The sequence below is a fragment of the Cynara cardunculus genome (genome assembly GCF_001531365.2).
Source record: "Cynara cardunculus var. scolymus isolate 2C chromosome LG 7, CcrdV1, whole genome shotgun sequence".
Taxonomy (NCBI): domain Eukaryota; kingdom Viridiplantae; phylum Streptophyta; class Magnoliopsida; order Asterales; family Asteraceae; genus Cynara; species Cynara cardunculus.
This window is the reverse complement of record NC_037534.1, coordinates 825759-849935: the sequence shown is the minus strand read 5'-3', so window position 1 is coordinate 849935 and position 24177 is coordinate 825759. Positions and strand designations below refer to the sequence as shown.

Genomic DNA, 24177 nt, shown 5'->3' with positions numbered 1-24177 from the left:
GTTTTATATTTCCGTTTTATGAAGACAGTACTTGCGATCAATGAAACCAACCTATTTTCGTGAAATTTGTGAGATCACTATTTATACTTAAAACCTCACAGTAGAATATTGTGAAGTAACCTTCACAGTGTTTTTGCTGTGAAGGTTCGAATATTTTTTACTTTCACAGTGTTTTGCTGTGAAATTTCAAGTGTAAAAAAATGTATAACTGATTTCAAGAAAACAACATGGTCTCAACGTGAACTCAATCCTATTAGACAATTTACATCGATTACCTCATCTAAAACTGTCCATTTTTTTATTTTCTTTTTTGGTTGTTTTAATTAAGGGAAGTTTTCAATTGATCAAATGATAACTGTTGATGAAAATAATGGATGGTTAAGACGTGGTTGTAACAATTAGAGAGGTTGCATAATAAACACACACACATTATATATATATATATATATATGGTTGAGTTCACGTGAGACCCGTGAGACCACTTTTTTACACTTGAAACTTCACAGCAAAACGCTGTGAAGGTAAAAAAAATCGAACCTTCACATCAAAAATATTGTGAAGGTTACCTTAAGTTTTTTTGTTAGTTAAAACCCAAAAAATCACATAATGAGAGGCTCACAGCAAAACACTTTGAAGGTAAAAAAAAGTCAAACTTTCACATCAAAAACACTGTAAATGTTACCTTCACAGCGTTTTACTGTGAAGTTTCAAATGTAAAAAAGTGGTGTCACAAAAACAGTCTGATCTCATGTGATCCTAAATCTCTCTCTCTCTCTCTCTCTCTCTCTCTCTATATATATATATATATATTATGTAGAGTTTGGTTCAAATACAACTCATCGCATTTGTATAACCAATGCAACCCAATATATTGAGATATTTATGGAAATGATGAGAGTTCATTTATTATGATTTGAATATTTATGGAAGATGAATATGGTTCATTAATTATGATCGATATTTTATATTATGAAACAATAAAAACTTCTATGAAATCACATATTAATCAAATGAAATGAACGGTTAAGATTGGGTTGTATTTGTTGCACAAATGTCAAAGGTTGTATAATAACCAACCTCTCTCTCTTTCTCTATATATATAACTAAAATTTTAACTTCGTTTTTTATTTATTTTTCAGGGTCATTTTTGGCACCATTGTGTCCATTCCTGTGTTGTTATCGTATTTTGTTGTTTTAGGCATGTTAAATACATAGCGTGATTAGATTATCGGTAACTGTTACTTTCATATATCCATAAAACATGGATTCATAAACTATCGAATTATGTTAGCATGTATATTACTTTATTCGTCCCAAAATAAATGTCTACAATGAAAAAAAAACACACACTTTTACTTGTATTTATTATATTTTTTTAATTAACTAAATAACAATTTTACCCTCAATAATAAAAAAAGTAACGAATTTCTCCATCTCATCGTTAAGAGTAAAATTGAAAAGTAGACACTTATTTTTTTTGATAAACTAACATAGAAATATGGACACTTATTTTGGGACGAATGAAGTAGACCTTATTGTATCGCAATACAGACCATTGCTAACCCATAGAGTCGGTTCATGCCACACTAGATCTATGTCAATGGAACATCTTCAAACTTCAATCGAGTTTATGCTACAAATGCATAAAGTTGTAAATATCTGATTATGTCATTGACGGTTTTTGACTCGTTCGATCTATTTGACCTGTTTCTTTTATTATACTCTTTTTAATGGTTAATCAAGTCTAGAAATAAATGTGAACGTGGAGTCTGTATATAGACCTGTGCAGAGATTTTGTGGCGGTAGTGTCATTCATATATGAATTTAGCTGTCATCTCATTGATTTCAGTAATATCTTCCGTTTTTATGAAAGCGTATATTTTAACTTATCTTACAATTCATCTCCTCAGTATAAATAACATCACAACTTAGCATTATGCACTGGGAATATCTTACAAACATCTGAAATCATAAATAAGATACAGAGATTTGGACAAACTATAGGTCTATTACAGCGTTGATCATTAAAGTTCATAAACACTGATGTATTGTAAGTCTATTACACACGTAATAATGTATCATAATCTAAGTCAATATACATCAAGACCCTTCTCCTTGCCATCAACGGTCTTGTAACATGTCACTAGTTAGCGATTAAATCCAGTCAGTTATTGGGTTGTCATATAAAACATAATATAAGTCATTTCGTGAGAATACAACCAAAACATGACCCAGCGTAACATAACATCTGGCATGCAATTTCATGCACGTAACATACTGAAAATTGTTATACTTCGAAAACATTTATTATATGTATCTACCAGTAAATATGGTTTTGTTGAAGTATATAATATTTATATACGACAAATGCAACAAATAAATTCACACACACCATCATCATCTTTGGTGAGGTTTTGAACCCCTGACCTCTTAGGAGAGCAGAAACTACGATACCGGTAAGCCAAAAACCCTTTGGTACAAATAAACATATTTGTAAAAACGTTATGATCATTTGAGATCTCATCTACTCCTCGTATGGTGTGGGTCACCACGGATCCTTAAAGTTTGCCAAAAATGGGCTTACATATTCGTCTGACCCATGTGGAATCCGTAGTCATAAGGAAACCCCTTTGCCCTTGCATAACGTGTTATGATACTGACGTCCCTACATGTGATCCTACATGAATATTAAAATCATTTCCATGCATAATACATACGTTTATCATGTTCAACGTCACTTAACATGTTAAAACAGTTTAGATAATGTAAAACAGTCATTTTTTAAAACACTAAAACATACGTAGGCATGAATCATAGTTTAAATCACATGAAAGTCACCTAATAGCGTGAGTCTCAACTATCTACAACTGGTTTCGAATAACACCCACATAGACATACATGCCTGCTTAGTACTTAAACACGCTACTGCAACTTATCTTGCATTTTTACACTGAAAACTACTCATCGTGGCCCAACAAGGGTATATCTGACCTTCTACGCCACTTACAACATTTCCTACACTTGATGATTTCTTAGCACCTACTTAGGTTTTTTGATCATTCTAGCACGAACACAACTTCTACAAGCAACATCCAAGTCGTGTCGCTTAATCTGCATGACTTCCAACGTCGTGTTCACGCCCTTATTCGCAATCATGCACGAAACTCGCCTACAGGTTCGTATAAAAAGAAGAAATAATCATATTTACGACCCTTGCTCACACAGTATACAAGGAATGTGTGTGCATAGTATTTGTCATATTAAAAATAGTACATTGCCCACTTGATATCATTGATTTACAAGTGACGGTTTATTAATAACAAAAATAATACATTGACAACTTGTACAATTTTCGTTCATAGTTTATTCATTCACTATGTCGAAAAGCTTAAATTAGTTAAATAATTAGTACATTCATTTATAATCACTAGAAGGGTGCTCGCGTAATATAGCAAGATATATCTCAATTTTAATGTTTCATTTTATTATTTATCTACGTCGATATAATATGGTTTTTAGTGGTTTTGAAAAAACGATAATATTTTTATTTTTGAATAAAATATAAATTTAAATATATCATAAATACTTGGGGAAAAAATCAATATTTACTTTTTAAAGTTATGGCTTTTTGTGTAATTTTTCTATTCAATATTTTATTTATAATTTAATAACGAAGTAATTTATTTATCGTTTTAATAATATAATTTTTATAAATATAATAAGTAAGTATTTTGTTATAACTAATGATTATCCTAATTATATTTTAGATTTTTTATATTCAAAATGAAATGTCTATCCTGTATTTAATTTTATTTATCTATCATTAGTTACACAAATTCAAAAATTAAGCTTTAATAAGTTGTACTTACGCACAATTTACTTGTGATTTTAAATCTTAAGTAATATGCATCAATAAACAATACTTTATGCATAAAAAATGGTCTTTAAAAGTTTTTGTCAAATGCTTTGTAATATAGTTATAAATTACATATTTTTCAATGCATAAAAATTGACTTTTACGACCCAAGTTTCACTTGTCATATGTCGTTGTAGGTTTAAATTCAAAAACCCATATACAAAAGTGGTTCAATTTTAAAAATAAAAAAAATAAACATTTTTAATTTTACTAAAATAATTAAAACCGAACTAAACATATCAATTAAACCAAAAATTCAGGCAGATTAATATCCTAATCATGAAGCTATACAAATGGAAATTTGGTAACCGTCGTAAGTCTATACGTGAACAACTAGACCCGATCTGACTCAGTCAGGCCATATGAGTGGGCTCCGCATCCAGCAAATTTCAAACTAATTTAAATCACACGTTTATATAATTAAAATTATAAAATATAGTACATAACTTATGAAACATTTCTTTCTATACGATATTATAAGTTTTTAAAACAAGATATTAACTAAATGACACTAACATGATTCGAATTTGGGTTTGAGGTGGAATAAAAGCCTTGCAAACCAACTGTACCAAATAAAACTTGTTTTTATTGTAGTTTCAAAACACATATAGTGACACACAACAAATTAATACAATTGTACCTTTCCTGAACCTAAATTTTTTTACCCTTCGATGGAGGAATAATACAGTGACACGTGCCACATATACCATCAAAGTAGGTTCGTCCCTGGTTCAGAGGATAAGATGAAAAAAATACATTTTCTCTGTCTTCAGGTAGAACGATTGTTTTTTGAAAAACATCTTGTTTATAGTGATGGCACAATATCGGGCCTTAACGGGTCCCAATTATAATTCAGCTTGGTTAGGATTAATGTGCAACAAATGGGCCTTCACCATATTTGCATAAAGTACCTTAACCGGTTCTATAAGTGGTCCCTCATGGTCGGGCCTTAACTGAACATGGGCCTAACCCGGTTTTTAAAACTTTTTTTTAAACAAATTGTTGTTACAATTTCTACCACGATACATTGATAGTCGTCGGAATATAAGAAAATATCCGCGTAGTTATGTTGGTCTTCACTAAACAAAAGATACAGCTAAAAGATCTCCACACAGCTAACTGTCGCCCAATAACAACTATACGACTTTGTAAAAGCGGCCGTTAACAGTGTTTTTTTATCAATTCTCATAATTGGGCTACGTTACCATTCCTAAAACCGTGGTTGTTAAAAAAAATCTCCAATAACCCGTATTTAACGGTCTTGACAGGCTACGGTCCAATCAATCGATTGATCGGACCGGAACCCGACAGGCATAAAAATATAAATACAAAAAGAAATTTTGTAAAGGTCCAAACACCCCGGAGATTGGAATCACCCGCAACGGACTAATGGACGCCATTATATGTTTCTCTATCGAATAATTAACGGTGAAGATTCGATCCTCCATACAAGCTGTAGGCAATAGCTGGTTTTGTGTGATTCTCTTTTTACACATCATCTATGGCGGATTAGTACAAGGGCAGAAGGACTATCGATTCACCTCACGCTGTTTTCTTCATCTTCTGTAACCTCTTTTATACTCAAATTTCTCCAGTTATTGTCTTCATTTTAGTTTCGTACCCAACGGCGTTTCGAAACCCTAGGTTTGTAAACTCCTCTTGTCAATTCACTGTTGGTTTCTGTTATAGTGTTATTGATTGATTTTGTTCTTTAATTTTGAGTTAAGTTTTCAGATTTTGATAGATTGTGTTTTTTTTGTGAGATTGAAGTTGATGTGATTTCAATTTTTAATTGGTTGTATTTGTGATGAGTTTATGGTGATTGAATCTATGGGGATTACATGTCTGATTTGAATCTGATGTTTCTGGTGTTAATTGGTGAATTATGCCCTACTTGGATGGCGAATATTGGATTAGTCAACTGATTAGACAGTGATTGTGTTTTTGTGTTAATCACAGAAAATGTAGCTTTGAATTGCTCTTAGAAGTCTGGAACACATGTGGGAGAAATCCAAAGGTTCTTCAATTATGTTATTTTAATTCCATTAGGCACTGTGGATTTATCATGCTTTCAGCATGATCTTGACGTTTTTAAGTTTCACACTAATAAATTATGCTGTACTTTGTGAGAAATTAGCAAGTAGAATATGTTTTGGAACTTACTTATGGCTTGTTTAAAGTAGGATTCATAATGGTCCTTCGAAGCTTTCTATACTTGACGAACTGGCAGTGGCATCTTCTTTTTCTTTAGAGGCCCAGTTTAGTTATAATTTGTTGCAAGCTTTCTATAATTTGTTTTTAATCAGTTTCTTACACAAGACATTAGAGCAATGGTACACTTGACTTGTTTTCCGTTGGTAGAATGTTAACAATCCACAAGTTACTAGTCACCATAAGTTCATGCTGAAAGCGTGCTAAATCCACAGTGCCTAATGGAATCAAGATGACTCATTAAGGAACTTTTTTGTCTCGCCTTTGGATTTCTTCCACACGTGTTCCAGACTTTTAAGAGCAGTTTGAAGCTATATTTTTTGTGATTGACACAAAACACCATCACTGTCTGATTGGTTGACTAATTCAATATTCGCCATCAAAGTAGGGAATAATTCACCAATTATCACCAATAATCTCAACTTCAAATCAGAAATGTGATCCCAGTGCCTAATCAGTTTCTTGATATGCTTTCCTTCATTTTCTTGACGATAAATATAGTTCTAATCTTACAGGATTTCTAGCTTATCAGCTCTGGCGGGTATTCTGGTTTATCTACTTTGTAGAATGTTTTAGTGCTTCTGATATACGAACCCAAGAAGTTACTTAAGATGATACACATACACTGAAAAGTTAAGAGATACTCTATGGTGATTTGATGATACGTTGATAGCCTGTTGGACCTGCTTATCATATTTGAATACGAGTGAGTTAATACATATTAAGGTTGTCATTTATTAGTGGTTCCGTGGTACTTGATGCCTGGGGCACTTTGAAGATTTTTCTGATGAAGTAACGGGCTTTGTGAAGTTATATACGGAAAGAAAGCTGTTGGAAGGAATTTGGCATTAAGTTGACTCACACCTCTATGTCCTTAGGGCTTATGGAATAAATGGTTTTACTTTTATGATCTAGAAGAGCACATGGAAGCGCCAAGAAAGAAGTTTCCTCTTGATGCGAAGGATTACAAGCTATATGAGGAAATTGGTGAAGGAGTTAGTGCCTCCGTGTACAGAGCTCTTTGTGTTCCGCTGAATGAAACAGTTGCAATAAAGGTGCTTGATTTGGAAAAGTGTAATAATGACCTGGTACGTTGGTTTCTCTTTATGTGTCTTGCACGTAACTTTTAAAGCATCGATTCTCATTTCATCATTTGATCATATTTTATGCATTTTCTAGATTATGGGTCATGTATGCATGCTATAAACCTAAAATATGGCCTTCGGCGTGTAGCTCAGTTGGCAAAGGGTCATGGCGACGTTGCCCAAATACAATACAGGTCTTGGGTTTGATCCGCCCCCTCCCCCGGCTAGCCTCAGTTGCTGAGTGAGCCAAAAAATGCCCCCTCACATTGGTGTCGTTGGAGGCTGGTTCCGTGTGGGGCTGGTTGGAGTTGCCGGTAATCAACTTTTTTTTTCCCTAAATAAACCTAAAATGTGAAACTCCAATTAAGGCATGATTATCTTTTGAAGGAAAAATAATAATATATTCTTGGTTATTATATAAATATTATTTGGACTAATTAGAATTAGATTGATACATGTTGATATAGGGCTAAGGTCACGTGATTAATACCAACTTGCTAATAGAGAACACCATTAAAACAACGCACATATGTGGTGCATGCTTACAAATGAAAGTAAAAGCCAAAGTTGTATATGACCGTTGAGAAAGCCAAAAAGGTGAAAACAAGAACGTTGATGGAATGATGAAAAACAAGAAAAACCACTTACGTATCTATGTCAACAACTCCAAACCATGATTTAGGACTAAAAACATGTGTAAACTGGAGAAACACACAAAAATGCATCCAAATCAAACTAAACCAAACAAACCCAATAAATTTCACAAGGAGTAGAGAGGGGGAGAAAAAAATGCATCCTTTACACAAAATCGACAACTAAAGTGCCAAAAAGGTCACTTATAAAGAACAACCTCAACTCATTTACAATCGAAATCATCATGAGTTTGTCAAAATCCACCCAAATGATAAAAGATAAAGAAATGAAACCTTCATACCACCCCTTGATTTTGGCCATTGCCACGATTTACTTTGCTATGAATAGGCATGTTTGTAATAATAATAATTCTTCCCGTATCACGTGTTTGGTGGAGGAACCGAAGAGCGCTCTAAGGATTTATGATTTATGAACCCTGTAATTGCTTTTAATCCATTTAGGGTCTGTTTGGCTCATGTTGAGGAATGAAAATGGGAACGAAAATGAAGATGACACGGAATGAATTTTCATTCCCCCCCCCCCAGTATAACCAAGAATGAAATTTTGGGCTTCTGGAGGAATGAACCCACTATATTATAGAAAACCAAACAGTTTTTTTTTTATTTTCATTCCCATTGATTACTACTTAGTAATACCTCTAACCAAATACCCCCTTAGTCTCCTATTATGTGCCGTCATTGGACCTGTGAGAAGGTGAATTATATTGAAGTTGTTAGATATTTTTTGTAATCAGTGGAAATGTTGTTTTATTCAATGTCTGTCCTTTTAAATTCTTTTTCAATTTAAATAGGATGGCATCCGTCGGGAGGTACAAACCATGAGTTTGATTGACCATCCAAATTTATTACGCGCATATTGCTCTTTCACAACTGGCCAAAACCTTTGGGTTGTTACGCCATATATGGCTGCGGGATCTTGTCTTCACATAATGAAATCTTCTTTTCAAGAAGGTTTTGAAGAACCTGTTATAGCTACATTGCTGCGAGAGGTCCTTAAAGCCCTGGTTTATCTTCATGCGCACGGGCATATCCATAGAGATGTGAAGGTAAGGAACTTACTTCTTCTCTAATGATTCATTTATTCTTGTTTTCAACAACTACGGTAGTCTGATATAAATGTTTTTTGTGGAGTCAATTGGGCAATTTGCACAGGGAAGATATTTTGTAGCCATGTAGTGAGACGGCTTCTTGAGCGGTATCTTGTTTTATTGAAAATATAGTTTGTCGCAAATTGAGTGCTATACTTTCTTATTTGGGTTGCTTTCTGTTAATTGTTACCTTTCTATGAATGTTATATTTTGATTTCGTCTTTCCAGTAATTGAACAGAGTAATAATGGGATTTTATTTCAAAGATATGTTTATTTTTGTTCCACTGGATGAACCTAAAGAGTGTTTTCAGTCTCTTGGATATTCTACTTTGTCTATATCACATTAGGATCTTTCATTTGTTAACAGCATATTGGCTTATTGAGCTTAATGGGACTCGCAATTTATTCGGTCAGTTATACATAACTGTTTGGTAGTGGCTGAATGATATAGAAAGTGGTTTATTCAGTAAGCTTCTAGGGGGAGCTTTATGCAGAACCTGACCCTCCCAATTAAAAAACACGCTCCTTTCATCTATGAAAAAACCCTACCCAACAAAAACCCTCCCAATCTATACGGACAAATTAATCCACACAATCAACTTTATCCATACAGGACTTAATGGAAAACCAACCTAACAACTGCTTAGTTGATGTTGAATGGAAGTTGTTTGCTACCTATATTGTGGTGGCGTTATCTGACATTATAATGATCCAATGTGCTCGTCATCCTACACCTAATTTTCTTCCTTCATTCTTTAATTCCTACTACCATTTATGAGTTGATGTTTTTCAGGCAGGGAATATATTAGTTGATTATAATGGTTCCATCAAGTTAGCTGATTTTGGAGTGTCTGCATGCATGTTTGACACTGGGGATAGGCAACGGTCAAGGAATACTTTTGTGGGAACTCCTTGTTGGTATGTTCCCTTTTTTCCTTTTTGAAGTATAATATATATGTCTATATATATATATGGTAATGTTTCCTTTTTGGCACATGATATTCTACTTCTTGTTTAAACGTCATTGCACTACTGACTCTAGAGATTGTTTGACCTTGTTTCGGAAATGTTTTTCTAGGATGGCACCGGAAGTTATGCAGCAATTGCATGGATACGACTTTAAGTAAGTTATGGTTCATTTGTTCATTACTATTCTACTGTATTTCTATTTTTTGTTAAGATCACTTTTGGTTATAGATCTCTAATTGAAGAATTGTGTTGTGCATCAACAGAGCAGACATCTGGTCGTTTGGAATCACAGCACTTGAACTCGCTCATGGGCATGCCCCATTTTCTAAGTATCCACCGATGAAGGTAATTAATTTATATATCTTGGCAGAGCTGTGTTCATTTACGGGTTATGAAAAGGTAAGGTTTTTGGTAAAATGATTTTTAACATAACCCTTGTATTGTTCTGTCTCATTTCTACAGGTTTTGCTCATGACTCTGCAAAATGCACCACCAGGTCTTGACTATGAAAGGGACAAAAAGTTCTCGAAGGTTCGTGTCATCGTACAAGGATCTCAATAGACTAGAATGTTACGCTAACTTGTAGCGGCTTTGCAGTCCTTCAAAGAAATGGTTGCTGCTTGCTTGGTGAAAGACCCGAAGAAACGCCCATCATCAGAGAAGCTTATGAAGCACCCTTTCTTTAAGAACGCACGCACAACTGAGTATTTGGAACATACTATTCTTGATGGTCTTTCCCCCTTAAGTGACCGCTTTAGGATGCTAAAGGTGTTATGCTAATATCAATCTAAGCTTTTTTAAACGATGATGATTATTAGTTATATCGTTCATAATTATTAAATTATGTTAGCTATCTGACCATCTTTTCTGTTGTTTTAGGCAAGAGAAGCAGAACTTCTTATGCAGAACAAGGAATTATATGGGGAAAAGGAGCATTTATCGCAGGTGGAATTCCTATAATCATAAGCTTTTCGTATGAAATTGTTCCAACTGTTAAGGCAGAAAACGAGAGGAAATGAAAAAACCTTGTTATACTTGTAAAATTGGACCTTGCTTTCTATGCACATTTTCCCTATCAATCTTTGATGCTAAAGTTGTTAAAGGCTCAAGGCGCACTTAGGCGCAAGGAGGTCCTGGGGACTAGGCGCGAGGTGCGGGCCTTAGGAATGCGAGGCAGGCACATCTTATCAATATATATCCCCCAAAAAATGAAAAACTAAGGAACACCTTGGTAACCATTCATCTAGAGGGTATGCACATTTGCATACAACTAATTGAAGCTGTTTTTTTGGTTTTGTGCACTTGTGCATGTTATGCACATGTGCATACCAGACAAATTGCTTACAAATAACTTGTATGCACATGTGCATACCGTCCAGATGAACGATTACCAGGGTGTTCCGCAGTTTTCATTTGTATATATATATATATATATATATATATACACAAACACAGTTACACACAACTCGAATAGGGTTTAGCAGCAGGTACAATCCTCTTAATGCAACAACCAACAATACTTAGATAGAAGCAGAAGGGAGAAGTGTTTGAATTGTGATCTGTGAGGGAGAAGCTTTAAATGTCTGGGTATTATTTATAGGGAAGGAGGCTTGCAACTCTAAGGATAGGGTATTTAATATTATGGTTTAACTTATGTCATCTATTTAGTAACTCTCTTTTAAGAAGACTAGGAGATGAGAAAACTTATTTAAATATTAGGGTTTGACTGGGTAGGTATTTAATAACTCTTTATGAGGCGTGCCTAGGCCCAACCTTAAAATCTCAAGACCTTGCCTAGGTGCGCTTCAGCTTCGCTTTTAACAACTTTGTTTGATGCAATAAAAAAACCGTGCTTACTCTAGGTAAAGCATTTGTGAAGAATACTTCATTCATACTGGTACTGTCTTCATGATCTTTGGCAACCTGCAGCAAGAGTATATTCGTGGAATTAGTGCTTGGAATTTCAATCTCGAGGACTTGAAGAATCAAGCTGCCCTTGTATGTTTTTGTTGGTCATATTATCAGATTTGATTAGAAAGTACCGGGTGATTGCAATCTGTGAACTTGCTTTCTTTAATGGCAGATCCAGGACTACGATGAAACATCAAATGCAGAAGATCTGAGTGCAAGTTCAAAGCAACAAAACGTGATCAATGATGCCGGTTTACCAGCAGAGAGGTCGTCCCCTGAAATATCTGATCATTCAGACACTGCATCTCACCTCGAGGTATCATCTTGTCATGCTAAAATTACGGTTTTCTGTCCTTACTTCCATGCTTCCAAAATATAATTCATACTGAAGTGTGTAACATCAAACTTTTGTCATCTCAGGATGCAATCAATGAAATTCCTGATTTGGAGAGTTCATTTGTGGCATTTCCTATGAAGCCTCTTCAAGCACTCAAGTAAGATCTTATCTTCCAAAGTATTGGAAATTTAAATTTTTTCGCCTTGGGTTTCATTCATGAGAGATGTGCTGAAAAACTCATGTGAAGGTTCAAAACTTGTAATCCATCGGAAGTGTTGGTCATAATCTAAAGTAAATGATAAATGGAGTAGTGGACATAAGCAGGCGTAATTCCATTAATTACATGTGTGTTGGTGCATCGGGTCTTCTTCATTTAGTCACTTACGTATCAAGGGTGCGTTTCGTATGCATACAGGACTGGACTGGACTGGAAGGGTGAGAGCAAGGTAAGGGGGGGAGGTGAAAGAATTGTGCAAGGTTTTAAGGCTTTGATTTGACATGGTGTAACTTTCCAGGCCAATCATACCAGATATTATCTGCTTCAATCCACACTTGAACTCGCGGTTTTAGAACGTGTCTAATAGAGGAGGTATCCAGTCCCTTGGCAACATTCGTTCCCCTCCCCAACCAATGTGGGTGGGATCTCATATATGAGTAGTTTAGTAAATTACCAATCTTGTTCCATCACCCCAATATTTGTTCCACCTATCTTCGTGGGACCAAAAAGTGCATTTTTGTCCCACTCAGTCTTGTCCTGTCCCCGTCTTAATGTCGCACCAAACGTGGGACTACAAAATTTTAATTTGTCCCGTCCTGTTCCGCATACCAAATGCACCCTAAAAGAACCGAATTATTGTTCGAGTTTTCATGCCAAGTTCTATGTTAAATACAGGGGATGTTTTGATGTATGTGAAGACGATATGGCTACTGGTAGCTCGACCCCAGGTGACGAAAATCAATCGGACAACGATCAACAGAGTGCCACAAAACCATCGGTAAAAGCCGAAGGGCAGGAAACCGAAAGCAATGATGCTGAGCATTATGGACAAAGAAAATTCTTATCACGAGCTACAACTAATGGGCCAAGAAAATATATGAGCGGTTCACTGCTACCCGATGATTCTCTTTCTCCTAAGAAGTTGGTTGCTGATGTTGACAGGTAATTATATCATCGTCACATTTTCTTGGAGCTGCAAATTTTTACAAATTTGTAGTTTTGGTATATTTGCGGTCGAAATTCCTAAAAAGTTTCGATGACTTTGACTGGTTGTTTGTTCAATGTTTATATGAAGGGATCATCTGCAATCTAGATTCCAAACACAGCGAAATCATAGTGGTCCACTGCAGTGTCGTCAAAAGCATAAAATCAACAATTCTTTATCTGGTAAGGCATCGTTGACCTGCTAATTTATCTTTGTGTTTGCTCTATCAATGAGTCGATGATGGTGCATTTGGTATATGGGATGGGATAGGATAGGATAGGACAAAACAAAAACTTGTTATCCCATGTTTGGTGCGACATTAGACTGGGACAAGACGGGACCGAGTGGGACAAAAATGCATTTTTTTGTCTCATCAATAGGTTGAACAAAAATAATGGAGATGGGACAAGAATGATAAATTAGCGTGCATTTGGTATACTGGACATAACAGAACAAGGATAACTGTTCCACGTTTAACACGACTTTTATGTGGAACAAAGTGGAACAGACAGGAACAGAGTGGAACAAGCCCCCACCCCATGGAACAAGGTGGAACTGACCTATAGGTTACCAATATAACCTCAAAATAAAACTTAATTCTTTTCTAAAACATCAAATACACATCCCTCTTTACATTTTATTCATTCTCTAAATTTTATTTGTTTAAACTTTCACTTTACTGTCCTTAAAATATTATCTTTATACAATTTCTATATTTTGAAATACTAATAATATAAATTTTTTTATGGAAAAGGTATAAAATAAAAGTTGGAGGTTACATAATTGTTATTATTTTGGTGTCATTTTAATCGTTTTGATGAAAACTTTCTAATGATATATTTTGATATAATTTTTTTTATAGTTGAATAAATTACATAAATTAATCAAAATATATAGAATATATAAAACAAATCAGTAGGGGTAAATTGGCCATTTTATCAGTTATGTCTTGGCAAATTGTAAATGGCTGTTATGTCCTATCTTGTCTGTATACCAAATGCACCCTAACTAAAGTACCCATGTCAAATTAAAACCCTAAAACCCTGGAMAATTTTTTCACCTGTCTACCTCACTCTTTGTTGTCCACTTTGTGTCCCAAACGCCGTGATGATACACTTCTTTCTTAATCTTGACATGCCGCCTTTTACGTTGTGCCATAACGTGCAGTAGAGGATGTTTCTGAAGGAGCTGTGGTCCAGCGCAAGGGACGGTTTAAAGTATTTTCGGCAGATCTTAACTCGAAGGTGCACATTTACTAATTTATATTCTATTTGCAGTTTGACCGAAATCACTACTTTACCTTCATAAATTCATTAATGAATCTATGCTAATATAGACCGTAGATGCTTCTAGTAACTTGAATCTGTCAATATGTTGCATCAAGAACACTACTACAAACAGCCATCGTTTTTTTCTTTTTCTTTGCATACAAACCACAGTTTTCTTCTTTGTTGTGCTTTTATATCTAGGGCAAAATGCAACGAAGTTTGGTTTAATGTCCTGGAGATTTTTCTCAGTGTCGATGTAACACTGTTTCAAAATTTCCTATTTTGACCAGTAACATGTTGGTCTCGCAATATTTGATGAAGTTGATACCCCTTTACGAAAGGTTTATAGAATTTTTTCGGAAGGGTTACGGCGAAGGGGATGTAAACTTATCATCTATATCATCAAATGTTACAAGATCAACAGGTTACTCGTCAAAATGGGTACAAACTTTGTTATGTTGATTGAGTAAAAGATTATTTGTTACTCTAAATAGGAACCAAGACAAATTCGTCGCATTATGATGCATTTTGCTCATTTATTTATTCAATTATGTGATTTATGGACTTAGTGCCCGTTTGGTTTGCGGGATTTGGAATTGAATTCCATTCCAATCCTGCGTTGGTTTAATTGGAAGCCCGGATTTGAAATCTTGGGATTAGTTGGTATTTTGCGGGATTTCACAGCATTTGTTTGTAATCATGTTTAAATATATGTTAAAAGTACTTGTTTTGTAATAATAATCAAATAATAATAAGGAAATTTAATTATTTTTATAATTTGATTCCATTGCAAATTCCTACAAACCAAACACACCAAAGATTACGAAATCCAATTCCCTCGAAAACATCCCGTCAAACCAAACAGGCCCTTACAGTTGTCTAGCTTTAGTAGATTATTTTATTTTTCAAACTTTCCTTTTAATAGTCACTAGCTACTAGCATTTAGGGGCTTTTTGGTTAGGTTTCTATTAGTTTCTGTACGAATAAAGCCATCTGTGTGGATTAATCTGTCTGTATAGGGCAGGTTTTTGTTTGAGATGGTTTTTTCATAGATGGAAGGAGCGTGTTTTTAATTGGGAGGGGGGAGGTTTGGAAAAACTTGGCTTTCTACATAAAGCTCTCCCTAGAAGCTTACTGAATAACCCACTTTCTATATCAAACCACTATCAAACAGTCATGTATACCTGGCCGAATAAGCTGAATGTCCCATTAAGCTCATTAAACTGCTAACAAACAAACCCTTAATCTTTTTAGGCAGTGGCTTCATAACTTTCAAATCCTTTCTCTCATTCAGGCTTTAGGTTTCAATCCAAGTACCAGTCCACCACCATCAACTACATCAGCTGCTTCAGTTGTTCCACATTTGCAAACCATTTTGCAGCATAATACTATGCAAAGGGTATGCATCTGAACATCTTGATTCTATAACAGGGATGTAAACAAGCTGAACCGAAGTCGAGTAGCAAGTTATTCGGCCCAAGCTCGAATAACTTTTTCAAAGCGGGGCTCGGGATTGTGCCCGAGCTTGAATATTTTTTGAATTATCGAGCTCGAGCTTGATGCTCGTTTATGGGCTCAAACTCGCGATCATTAAACTGGTTTATTGGCTCAAGCTCGATAATTTTTATATTTTTAGGCTATGATTTATGAACATATGGGCTCGAAAAACTGTGTTCAAATAGCTCGGCTTGGCTCAAATTCGATTCGAAAAATTTATTCGAGTTTCCGAACGAGCCGAGTCGAACATTGGTGTTATGAAGCTCGGCTTGTTAAGTTAAACAAGTTCTGTTTTGTGTTCAAGATCGGCTCGAGCTTGAGAATTATTAAGCTCAAGCTCGAGTAACTTGTTAAAAGCTCGAATCGTTTACACCTCTATTCTATATGACCTTAAGTTCTCTCTCTCCTGATGGGGTTCGGATTTGCTCTTTGAGTTGATAACTTTTTCTATGTTTTCCAGGAAGAAATACTTAAATTGATCAAGTTTGCAGAGCAAAATTATGGTACTTCTATGGAGTACACGGGGTCGGGCACCAATGAAAATTCACAAGTAATGCTTCCTTGAATTTTCAGAATATATTTGAAATGTTAATTACATGCTCGATTCTTGAAATTTTTGGCCAACAAGTTCAATCTAGATTACCTTTTGTTATACAATTGTCATGTGCATATATGATCGTTCTTTCATATGATAATATTTGACTTAAAAAGATATATGGCGTGAGTTTAATTCTGTCACATCCAAGGTTCTAAGTGTCGTGGTGTGGAGGTGAGGTCGAGCCTCAAGCCTTAGGAGCCACAGCGTTTTTCAAGGTGTGACTTGTGACGGCAAATCTGTATATCCTATATACAATCACATACACATATGCATATGTTTTCTATTATTACTCTGATATAGCTATATAAGGCCATTTTGAAGCCGTAGGAGCCATGGTGTTTTTCAAACGTGTGATTTATGACGGCAAATCTGTATATTGCATATTAATTGCGTACATATATGCATATGTTTTCTATTATTACTTTCATACAAGATCATATTCAAGCCTTAGGAGCCAGTGTTTTTCAAGGCGTGACTAATGACAATATATATATATATGCATATGTTTTCTATTATTACTTTCATACAAGATCATATTCAAGCCTTAGGAGCCAGTGTTTTTCAAGGCGTGACTAATGACAATATATATATATATGCATATGTTTTCTACTGTTACTTTTATACAAGACCACATACAAGTAGGTTATATACTAAAAACTAAAACACTAAAAAGGTAAAAAAAAAAAAAAAAGGTAAAAGTAACGCCTTACAGAAAACGTTCATGGCACCTTGGCATGTAATTAGGGTAACGTAGCATCAGAAAAAAGTCTTGCACCATGATGCACCTTTTAAAACACTGGTTACCTTCACTTCATGATGTGGATCGTTACATTCTTCTGCAATAACTTCTTTTAGATAAATTGTATTATAATTGATGGTAATTTTGCAAGATGAATTTCGTTGAACGGTTTTTAAACTATTCATTTCATGCAGAGCCCTATAATCTCGGCAAGGGAGAGAGAACTCCAGTCTCAGGTTATCCACTTACAACAAAGGTAAGCTAACATATACATTGTGTTCTCGAGCTGCATCATTTATGTTAAACGCGCACATAATTTATCTAAAACGTTCTTTTACAAATTTCAGCATTGGCAGTCTGGTTGAACAATTGCGGATATTGAAAATGAGTAATGCAAAGGTCAGTCTTCATCTCGACCTAGTGAACGTTTAATCTTTTTGCTGTCATAATTTGGTGTTAATTGCTAAGGCCATGAGAAACCCGATTAAGGGCTTAGAGTATCTCCAACAACTATGCTAAAATAGAGAGTTTTAGGGATTTAAGGTGTATTTTTGCTCCAACAGCTAAAATAGAAAAAAGAAGAAAGAGAGGGTAGAAATTTCCAAATTTAGAGAAATCTCTATAAGTCCATATTTAAGAGAGAGCAATAGTATTTAATACTTTCTCACCAATAGGAGACAATGAAATTAAGTCGTCTACCAAACACTTATCCGGTAAGCGCTTACATGTAAAATTTAACACTACCACTACTTACGGTTAAGACTTTAGTCCATCAAAATGGCATCTTATGCAATAGTTTACCCAGTAAGCGCTTACCGTGGTAAGAGCCATCGCCCTCACTTAAATTGTAAGACTCTTGGTGCTTGTCTCCCTCTTACCGGGTAAAATTCTTGGTCCTTACCATATTCATCCGGTAAGGTAATGTGACCTGGTAAGCGCTTACCCGGGTAAGCATTTGGTAAACGGCCCCTAAGTGTTTAGACAAGAGAAATAATATTTTATTAGCTGTAAATATTTCAATAATATATTTAATGATAGAATTGCTAAAATAGAGTAGCTGTTGGAGTTGGATGTAAGGTTATAGAGATTTTCAATTTCTGATACTTTATTTAGAAAAATTATAGCATAGCTGTTGGAGATGCTCTTATAGAACTCTGAGTCATTGTTATGTTTTACTCCATCACAAGGGTATTATTTCCTTGTTATCTTTAAACGAAATATAGACGAGCAAAGAAAAAAGGGTCGGGTTATTATTTTTGGGTGAATTACATTTTTTTGACCGGTGGTTTGGTGTTTTTAACGGATCCCATGCCTATTTTGAAAAATTGACGATCTAGGTTGATGTGGTTGGGTTTTTCTTATCGAGGTGGGTCCATAATGCAACCACAGGGACCCAACTCGTTAAATAACTGCAACCACATGACCAACTTGTTAAAAAAAATCCAACCACAGGATCCGGCTTGTTAAAAAATGCAACCACGAGCATGTTTCGTAATTTTTTTAAAATAGGGACAAGATCCATTAAAAGCATCAAACCATGTTGGTACGGAGAATGTAATTCACTCTTATTTTTTTATGTTCTATTCCCTCGTAAACTATGTGTGCAATTTAGAGTTGGGATCATATGAAAATGGTGAGAACACCTGAAAAGTCTCTTTCAATAAATCCGATGGCTTACAAAAATGCAGTGGCATTTTTGTAAATAAATGGAACTTCAGTGGCATTGCTATAATTTCATCCACCTTCACCCTCTTTCATAGTTGGCCACTTTCATTTTCAAATACGCTCAGTCATTTTCACATGCATGAATATATATATATATATATATATATATATATATATATGTCTAGGTTTCAGTCATGGTGATATAAGTAGGTATGTGGGTGAAGGTCCGGTCTTCCATTTGAAAAAAAAGACAATATGGTAAATTAGTTCTGTTGGATCGAAAGAGATCAACGGCTCTGAGGTGTTCTCATTGTTCTCACAAGAACCCAACCCTGTGTGTATATGCGTTATTCGGAAGGGAGAGGGGGATTCATACGATGATTATGTCCGCAAAATGGATACAAGGGGGACCCACCCTTGTTTGAACAGGGCTACTGAACGCTCGATCTTTTTTCATATAGTGATAAACCATCCTTTTGGGTTTTGCAGTTGGAAAGAAATTTAAGCAATTTAACAGATAAAGATACCATCCAAGAATGATCCATCGTTTCGTATCTTCTAATTTGGTGAGACATTCTCGACACACATGCCGTCTTGAACTCTGCAAAACCGAACGTGAGTCGTTCGTTGGTGTGTAAATTTTGCAAGTATCAAAGCATATATTTGTTTGTGAATACAAGAAGAAATGGAGGGCTTGAAAATATGAGTTGCCATTCCTTTGAATAGCATATATATATATATATATATATATATATATATATATATATATATATATATATATATATATATATATATATATATATATATATATAGCATTCATGTACATTTTGTTGTAATGATATGTCACCAATATTGAACTTATTGAAGTTGGGAGCAGGAAATGTTTTTTTTTAATTATATACTACAAATACTCACCCACATTTCTTATCTTTAACTCTTAACCTACTTAGAGACTATCTACTGGTGATCAGGGTACTGTGTAATTCGGAAAAAGAGACATTCTTTGAAGATTATATAATCTTAAAAAAGGGCTTTATTGTCATTTAAGTTCGGTTTAGTTACATCTCTATCACTAGGGATGTTAAAAAACCCGACCAATCCGATCAACCCAACTCAACCCAACCCAATGTGAAATAACTCAACCTGAAGTAACCCGAGTTGTAAAATTTTCAAACCCTAGGTATTGAGTTGATATTGGATTATTATTAATTGAACTCAATCTAACCTGATGAGCCCTATATCCTTTTATTTTTTGGATTTAATATGATTGTTGAATTTCTATTAATATATATATATATATATATATATATATATTAGACAATTACACCATCACGTACGCTTTTCATATACATATATTTTCAATCTATTCACATCTTTATATAACTCATTCGTATATATGTTCAGTAACTGTGAATATATACATGTAAATTGAGAAAATTAATTGAATATGATATACATAAGAAGTATGAATAATTTATATCAAATGGTTGATGATGAAAAAGAAATTATGAGTAGAGAACTAACATATACAATGTTAGAAAAATATTTTAATGTACCAAAGTATTAACCTCGACCAACCCGATTAAACCGACCAACTCCTACGGTTTGGGTTTGGGTTTGGGTTGGGTTGGGTTGCACTTTGATTTGGATTGAGTTGGGTTAAGATTTTTCAAACCGCAAGCAGTGGGTTGAGTTGTTCAAATGTTTAGCTAATTTAAGGACATCTCCAACAGATTTCCCAAAACGTTCTCCAAAATGAAGAAAGTATGAAAGATGATGAAATTCTTTGAATTTGGAGATTTATCCAAAAATGATTACTTATGAGAGATATGACTTTTTATTCGTTCTACCAATGCGATTGCTTGAATTTAAATTTTTAGGGGGGAAAATAGTATTTTATGAGTTGTATTGAATATTTTAATAATATAATTAATTCTAAAATCTCTAAAATAAGAATCTGTTGGAGATGAAAATAAATTTTATTTGGAAATTTTACATTTTTATCTCTCAATTTTAAATAATCTGTTAGAGATGCTTTGAGGATGCTTTTGAGAAATGTCATATGAACGCATTTTTATAGAACATTTGTTTTTATTACACATTTTCAAAAAAAATAATATTATATGGTATTTTAATAAAAAAAATTAAGGTTTAGGGTTTATTATGATTTGAATATTTATGGAAGATGACTTGAATTCATTAATTATTATCAATATTTTATATTATGAAACAATCAAAACTTTTATGAAATCATATATTCATCAAATTAAATGGACGATTGAGATTGAGTTGTATTGATTGTACAAATGTAAATGGTTGCATAATAACTCACCCTCTCTCTCTCTCTCTCTCTCTCTATATATATATATATATATATACACATATACAGAGAGAGAGAGAGAGGAGGTTTACTTTGCAAACCACGTTATTTGTACAAACCTCATTCAACCAATCATAATTTTTCATTTTATTCATTTTTTTGTAATTATGAGAGGTTGGTTAATCATTTTTATTGTGGAGGGTGTTAATCATAGATATTATCATCTTCATTATTTTAATTTTAAAGAAATACATGAAACAGTTTCATTAAAATTTGATTAAGTATTATATGAAATAATTTAATAATCATATATGAAACAACTTCATCAAAAAAATATTATATGAAACAGTTTCACAAGATTAAACAATTTCATGAAAAAATTTCATAAGATTAAACAATAAAAACGACGGATGAGGGTGGTTCGTACGTTTTGTACAAATTAGGTGGTTTGCATTTGATCGCCCCCCTCTCTCTCTCTCTCTCTCTCTCTCTCTCTATATATATATATATATATATATATATATATATATATACCAACCTGTTTACGTGAGACTCGTGAGACGACTTTGTGATTACTTGGTACCTGCCGGATTTTTGTTCACCGAAGGCCGGAGATTGGAGGTCGGAGAGATGAGAGAGGAGAGAGAAGAGAGGAGGGAGAAGTTTTTTAAAAATACCTAAAATGCCCTCTAATTATAATTTAAACTCAAACTACCATAATTATTAATATCCTAATTTATCCGTTGATTTGTGGTTGAGATTAGATCTCACAGTTACCACAAACTAATCAGTTCTCTCTTGAATGGGCCCATATATATATATATATAAATAAATAAATCCCAATCACAATTTTTTGTGAGATGAATGTGGAACACCTTAATAACCATTTATTCGTCCGGTATGTCCATGTGCATAAAAGCAATTGAAAACGTTTATCCATTTCTATACACATGTGCATATCGAACAAATGAATGATTATTAGCGTATTCCTCAATTTTCCAAAAATGGCTAAATCACATGTGATTTTACACTGAAATCACATGCGATTATGGAACACGGTCAACACATGGATGCACAAGCAACTTGGCCCATGACCTAGGTCAACCGTAATCATACATGCTTTTATACATGACTTTAGTGTATAATCACATGTTATTTGACAATTCTTGTGTTCTTTTGTTTATTTATTTCCATATAAAGTTTTTTTTTTTCTGTAAAAACGTACTGAGATGATAAATTACAAAAAATTTAATAATATAATTAATTTTTAAATAAATATTTATTTCAAAATATACCAACCATTCAAAATCTCATATATATCAAGATATGTTGGCAAAGCAAGGTAGCAATTCATTCACATTTTTTATTTTTCATACAACAAAAAAAATAAATTAATTTACTTGAATTTAATAAATAAAGAAATAAATTTAAATCAAGAATACAATACAACAATATAAATTATGAGTATGTAAACAACACAAACCCGTATCTATTTTTCATGATGGTTCTATTTTTGTAAAAGTGCTTATTAACAACTTATGTGGTATTAAATCGGAGTTTTGTAAAAAGTGTTTGGATTAGCTTATAGCGGTACCAAAAAGCAATTAGCCGATAAATTGTTTTTTAGTGTTTGAAAAATTTTGCTTATATATGTAAAATGACAAAAAAGGACAGTCTTTCATATAATAATATTTTTTATTATTAACTTATTTGATTTTTTAACATGTAAATTTTTTTTTCATCATTTATAATAATATTTTTGACAAAAATTTATATCAATAAGATTAATAATTAACAAACATTAATAAAACATGGTTAAAATGGTAAACTGGTAATAAACAGTTTTTCATAAGTCAAGAAGGATTAACTTATCAAAACTGTTTATTACCGGTTTGGCACCGATATAAGCAGTTTCTTTTTCCTTACCCAAACACTAAAAAACAACTTATCTCCGATGCCAGACTGAAATAAATTAAAAAACAGTTTTGATAAGCAACCCCAACAAATACTCCCCCAACGTCATAAGGAAGCTCATGTTCGGAAGTAGGTATTTCCTCCATGGAAGTGCAGATCCAACACGTTGACTCTGTTTTGACCATTCTTTCTTACCTTTATGCATTTTGTGTGACAGATTACTTCCCGTTCTTGCGATGGATAACCGGTTTCGATGGGCACGAAACGATCGTAAGGAACGCAAGAAAACATCAAGATCGTCTGATCGATGAAAGGATTCAACAACGGAAAGACGGTAGGATGACCCACTAACATTCGATCCAGATCGTCACATTAGTGGTGATAACGAAGTGGTACTCAGTGATCACAACCTTCAAATGTTGTCTCGTTTGGTACTGGACAACGACGTGGGTGCCCTGCAGTGTTGGGCTCAACCATGACCATAATGTTGCTAGCCAGGCTCGTCCAAGGGTTCACCTGGGAGTTGCCACCAATGAACCATGTATGGATATGATCTCAAGGAGAACCTTCAAGATATAGCAAAGGCTAAGCCATTGTTCGCCCTCCTCGCTTGCCTCGCCATCTATACTCCACATGCACGTAAAATGCTTTATAGATTTAGCGGAAGGGTATTCTTGTAAAACAACGAGATGCATCTCAATTTTAATGTTTCATTTTATTTTGTTCGTTGTCAATGTTATAATATGGTTTTATACGGTTTTGAGAAAACGATAATGTTTTTATTTTTAAATAAAATATAAACT

General features: G+C 34.1%; 1 protein-coding gene across 7 annotated transcripts; it reads left to right on the top strand.

The window, feature by feature from the left end:
* Positions 1–5344: 5344 nt before the first annotated feature.
* LOC112515548 (serine/threonine-protein kinase BLUS1-like) lies at positions 5345–19851 on the top strand. 7 transcript variants are annotated; one of them, XM_025122427.1, is made up of 21 exons: positions 5345–5560; positions 6643–6833; positions 7006–7215; positions 8657–8911; positions 9748–9872; positions 10033–10077; positions 10187–10268; positions 10386–10454; positions 10521–10691; positions 10803–10868; positions 11853–11921; positions 12007–12150; positions 12255–12328; positions 13064–13330; positions 13464–13555; positions 14541–14617; positions 15936–16040; positions 16599–16688; positions 17670–17731; positions 17823–17874; positions 19630–19851. In XM_025122427.1, the coding sequence occupies exons 3-21, from the start codon at positions 7051–7053 to the stop codon at positions 19678–19680; spliced, it is 2061 nt and encodes a 686-aa protein (XP_024978195.1). In that variant the 5' UTR covers positions 5345–5560; positions 6643–6833; positions 7006–7050; the 3' UTR covers positions 19681–19851. The 7 variants fall into 7 exon arrangements, with proteins under 7 accessions (XP_024978195.1, XP_024978198.1, XP_024978197.1 ...); XM_025122430.1 differs by lacking the exon at positions 6643–6833 and having other exon boundaries at positions 7046–7215; XM_025122429.1 differs by lacking the exon at positions 6643–6833 and having other exon boundaries at positions 7043–7215.
* Positions 19852–24177: the final 4326 nt, after the last annotated feature.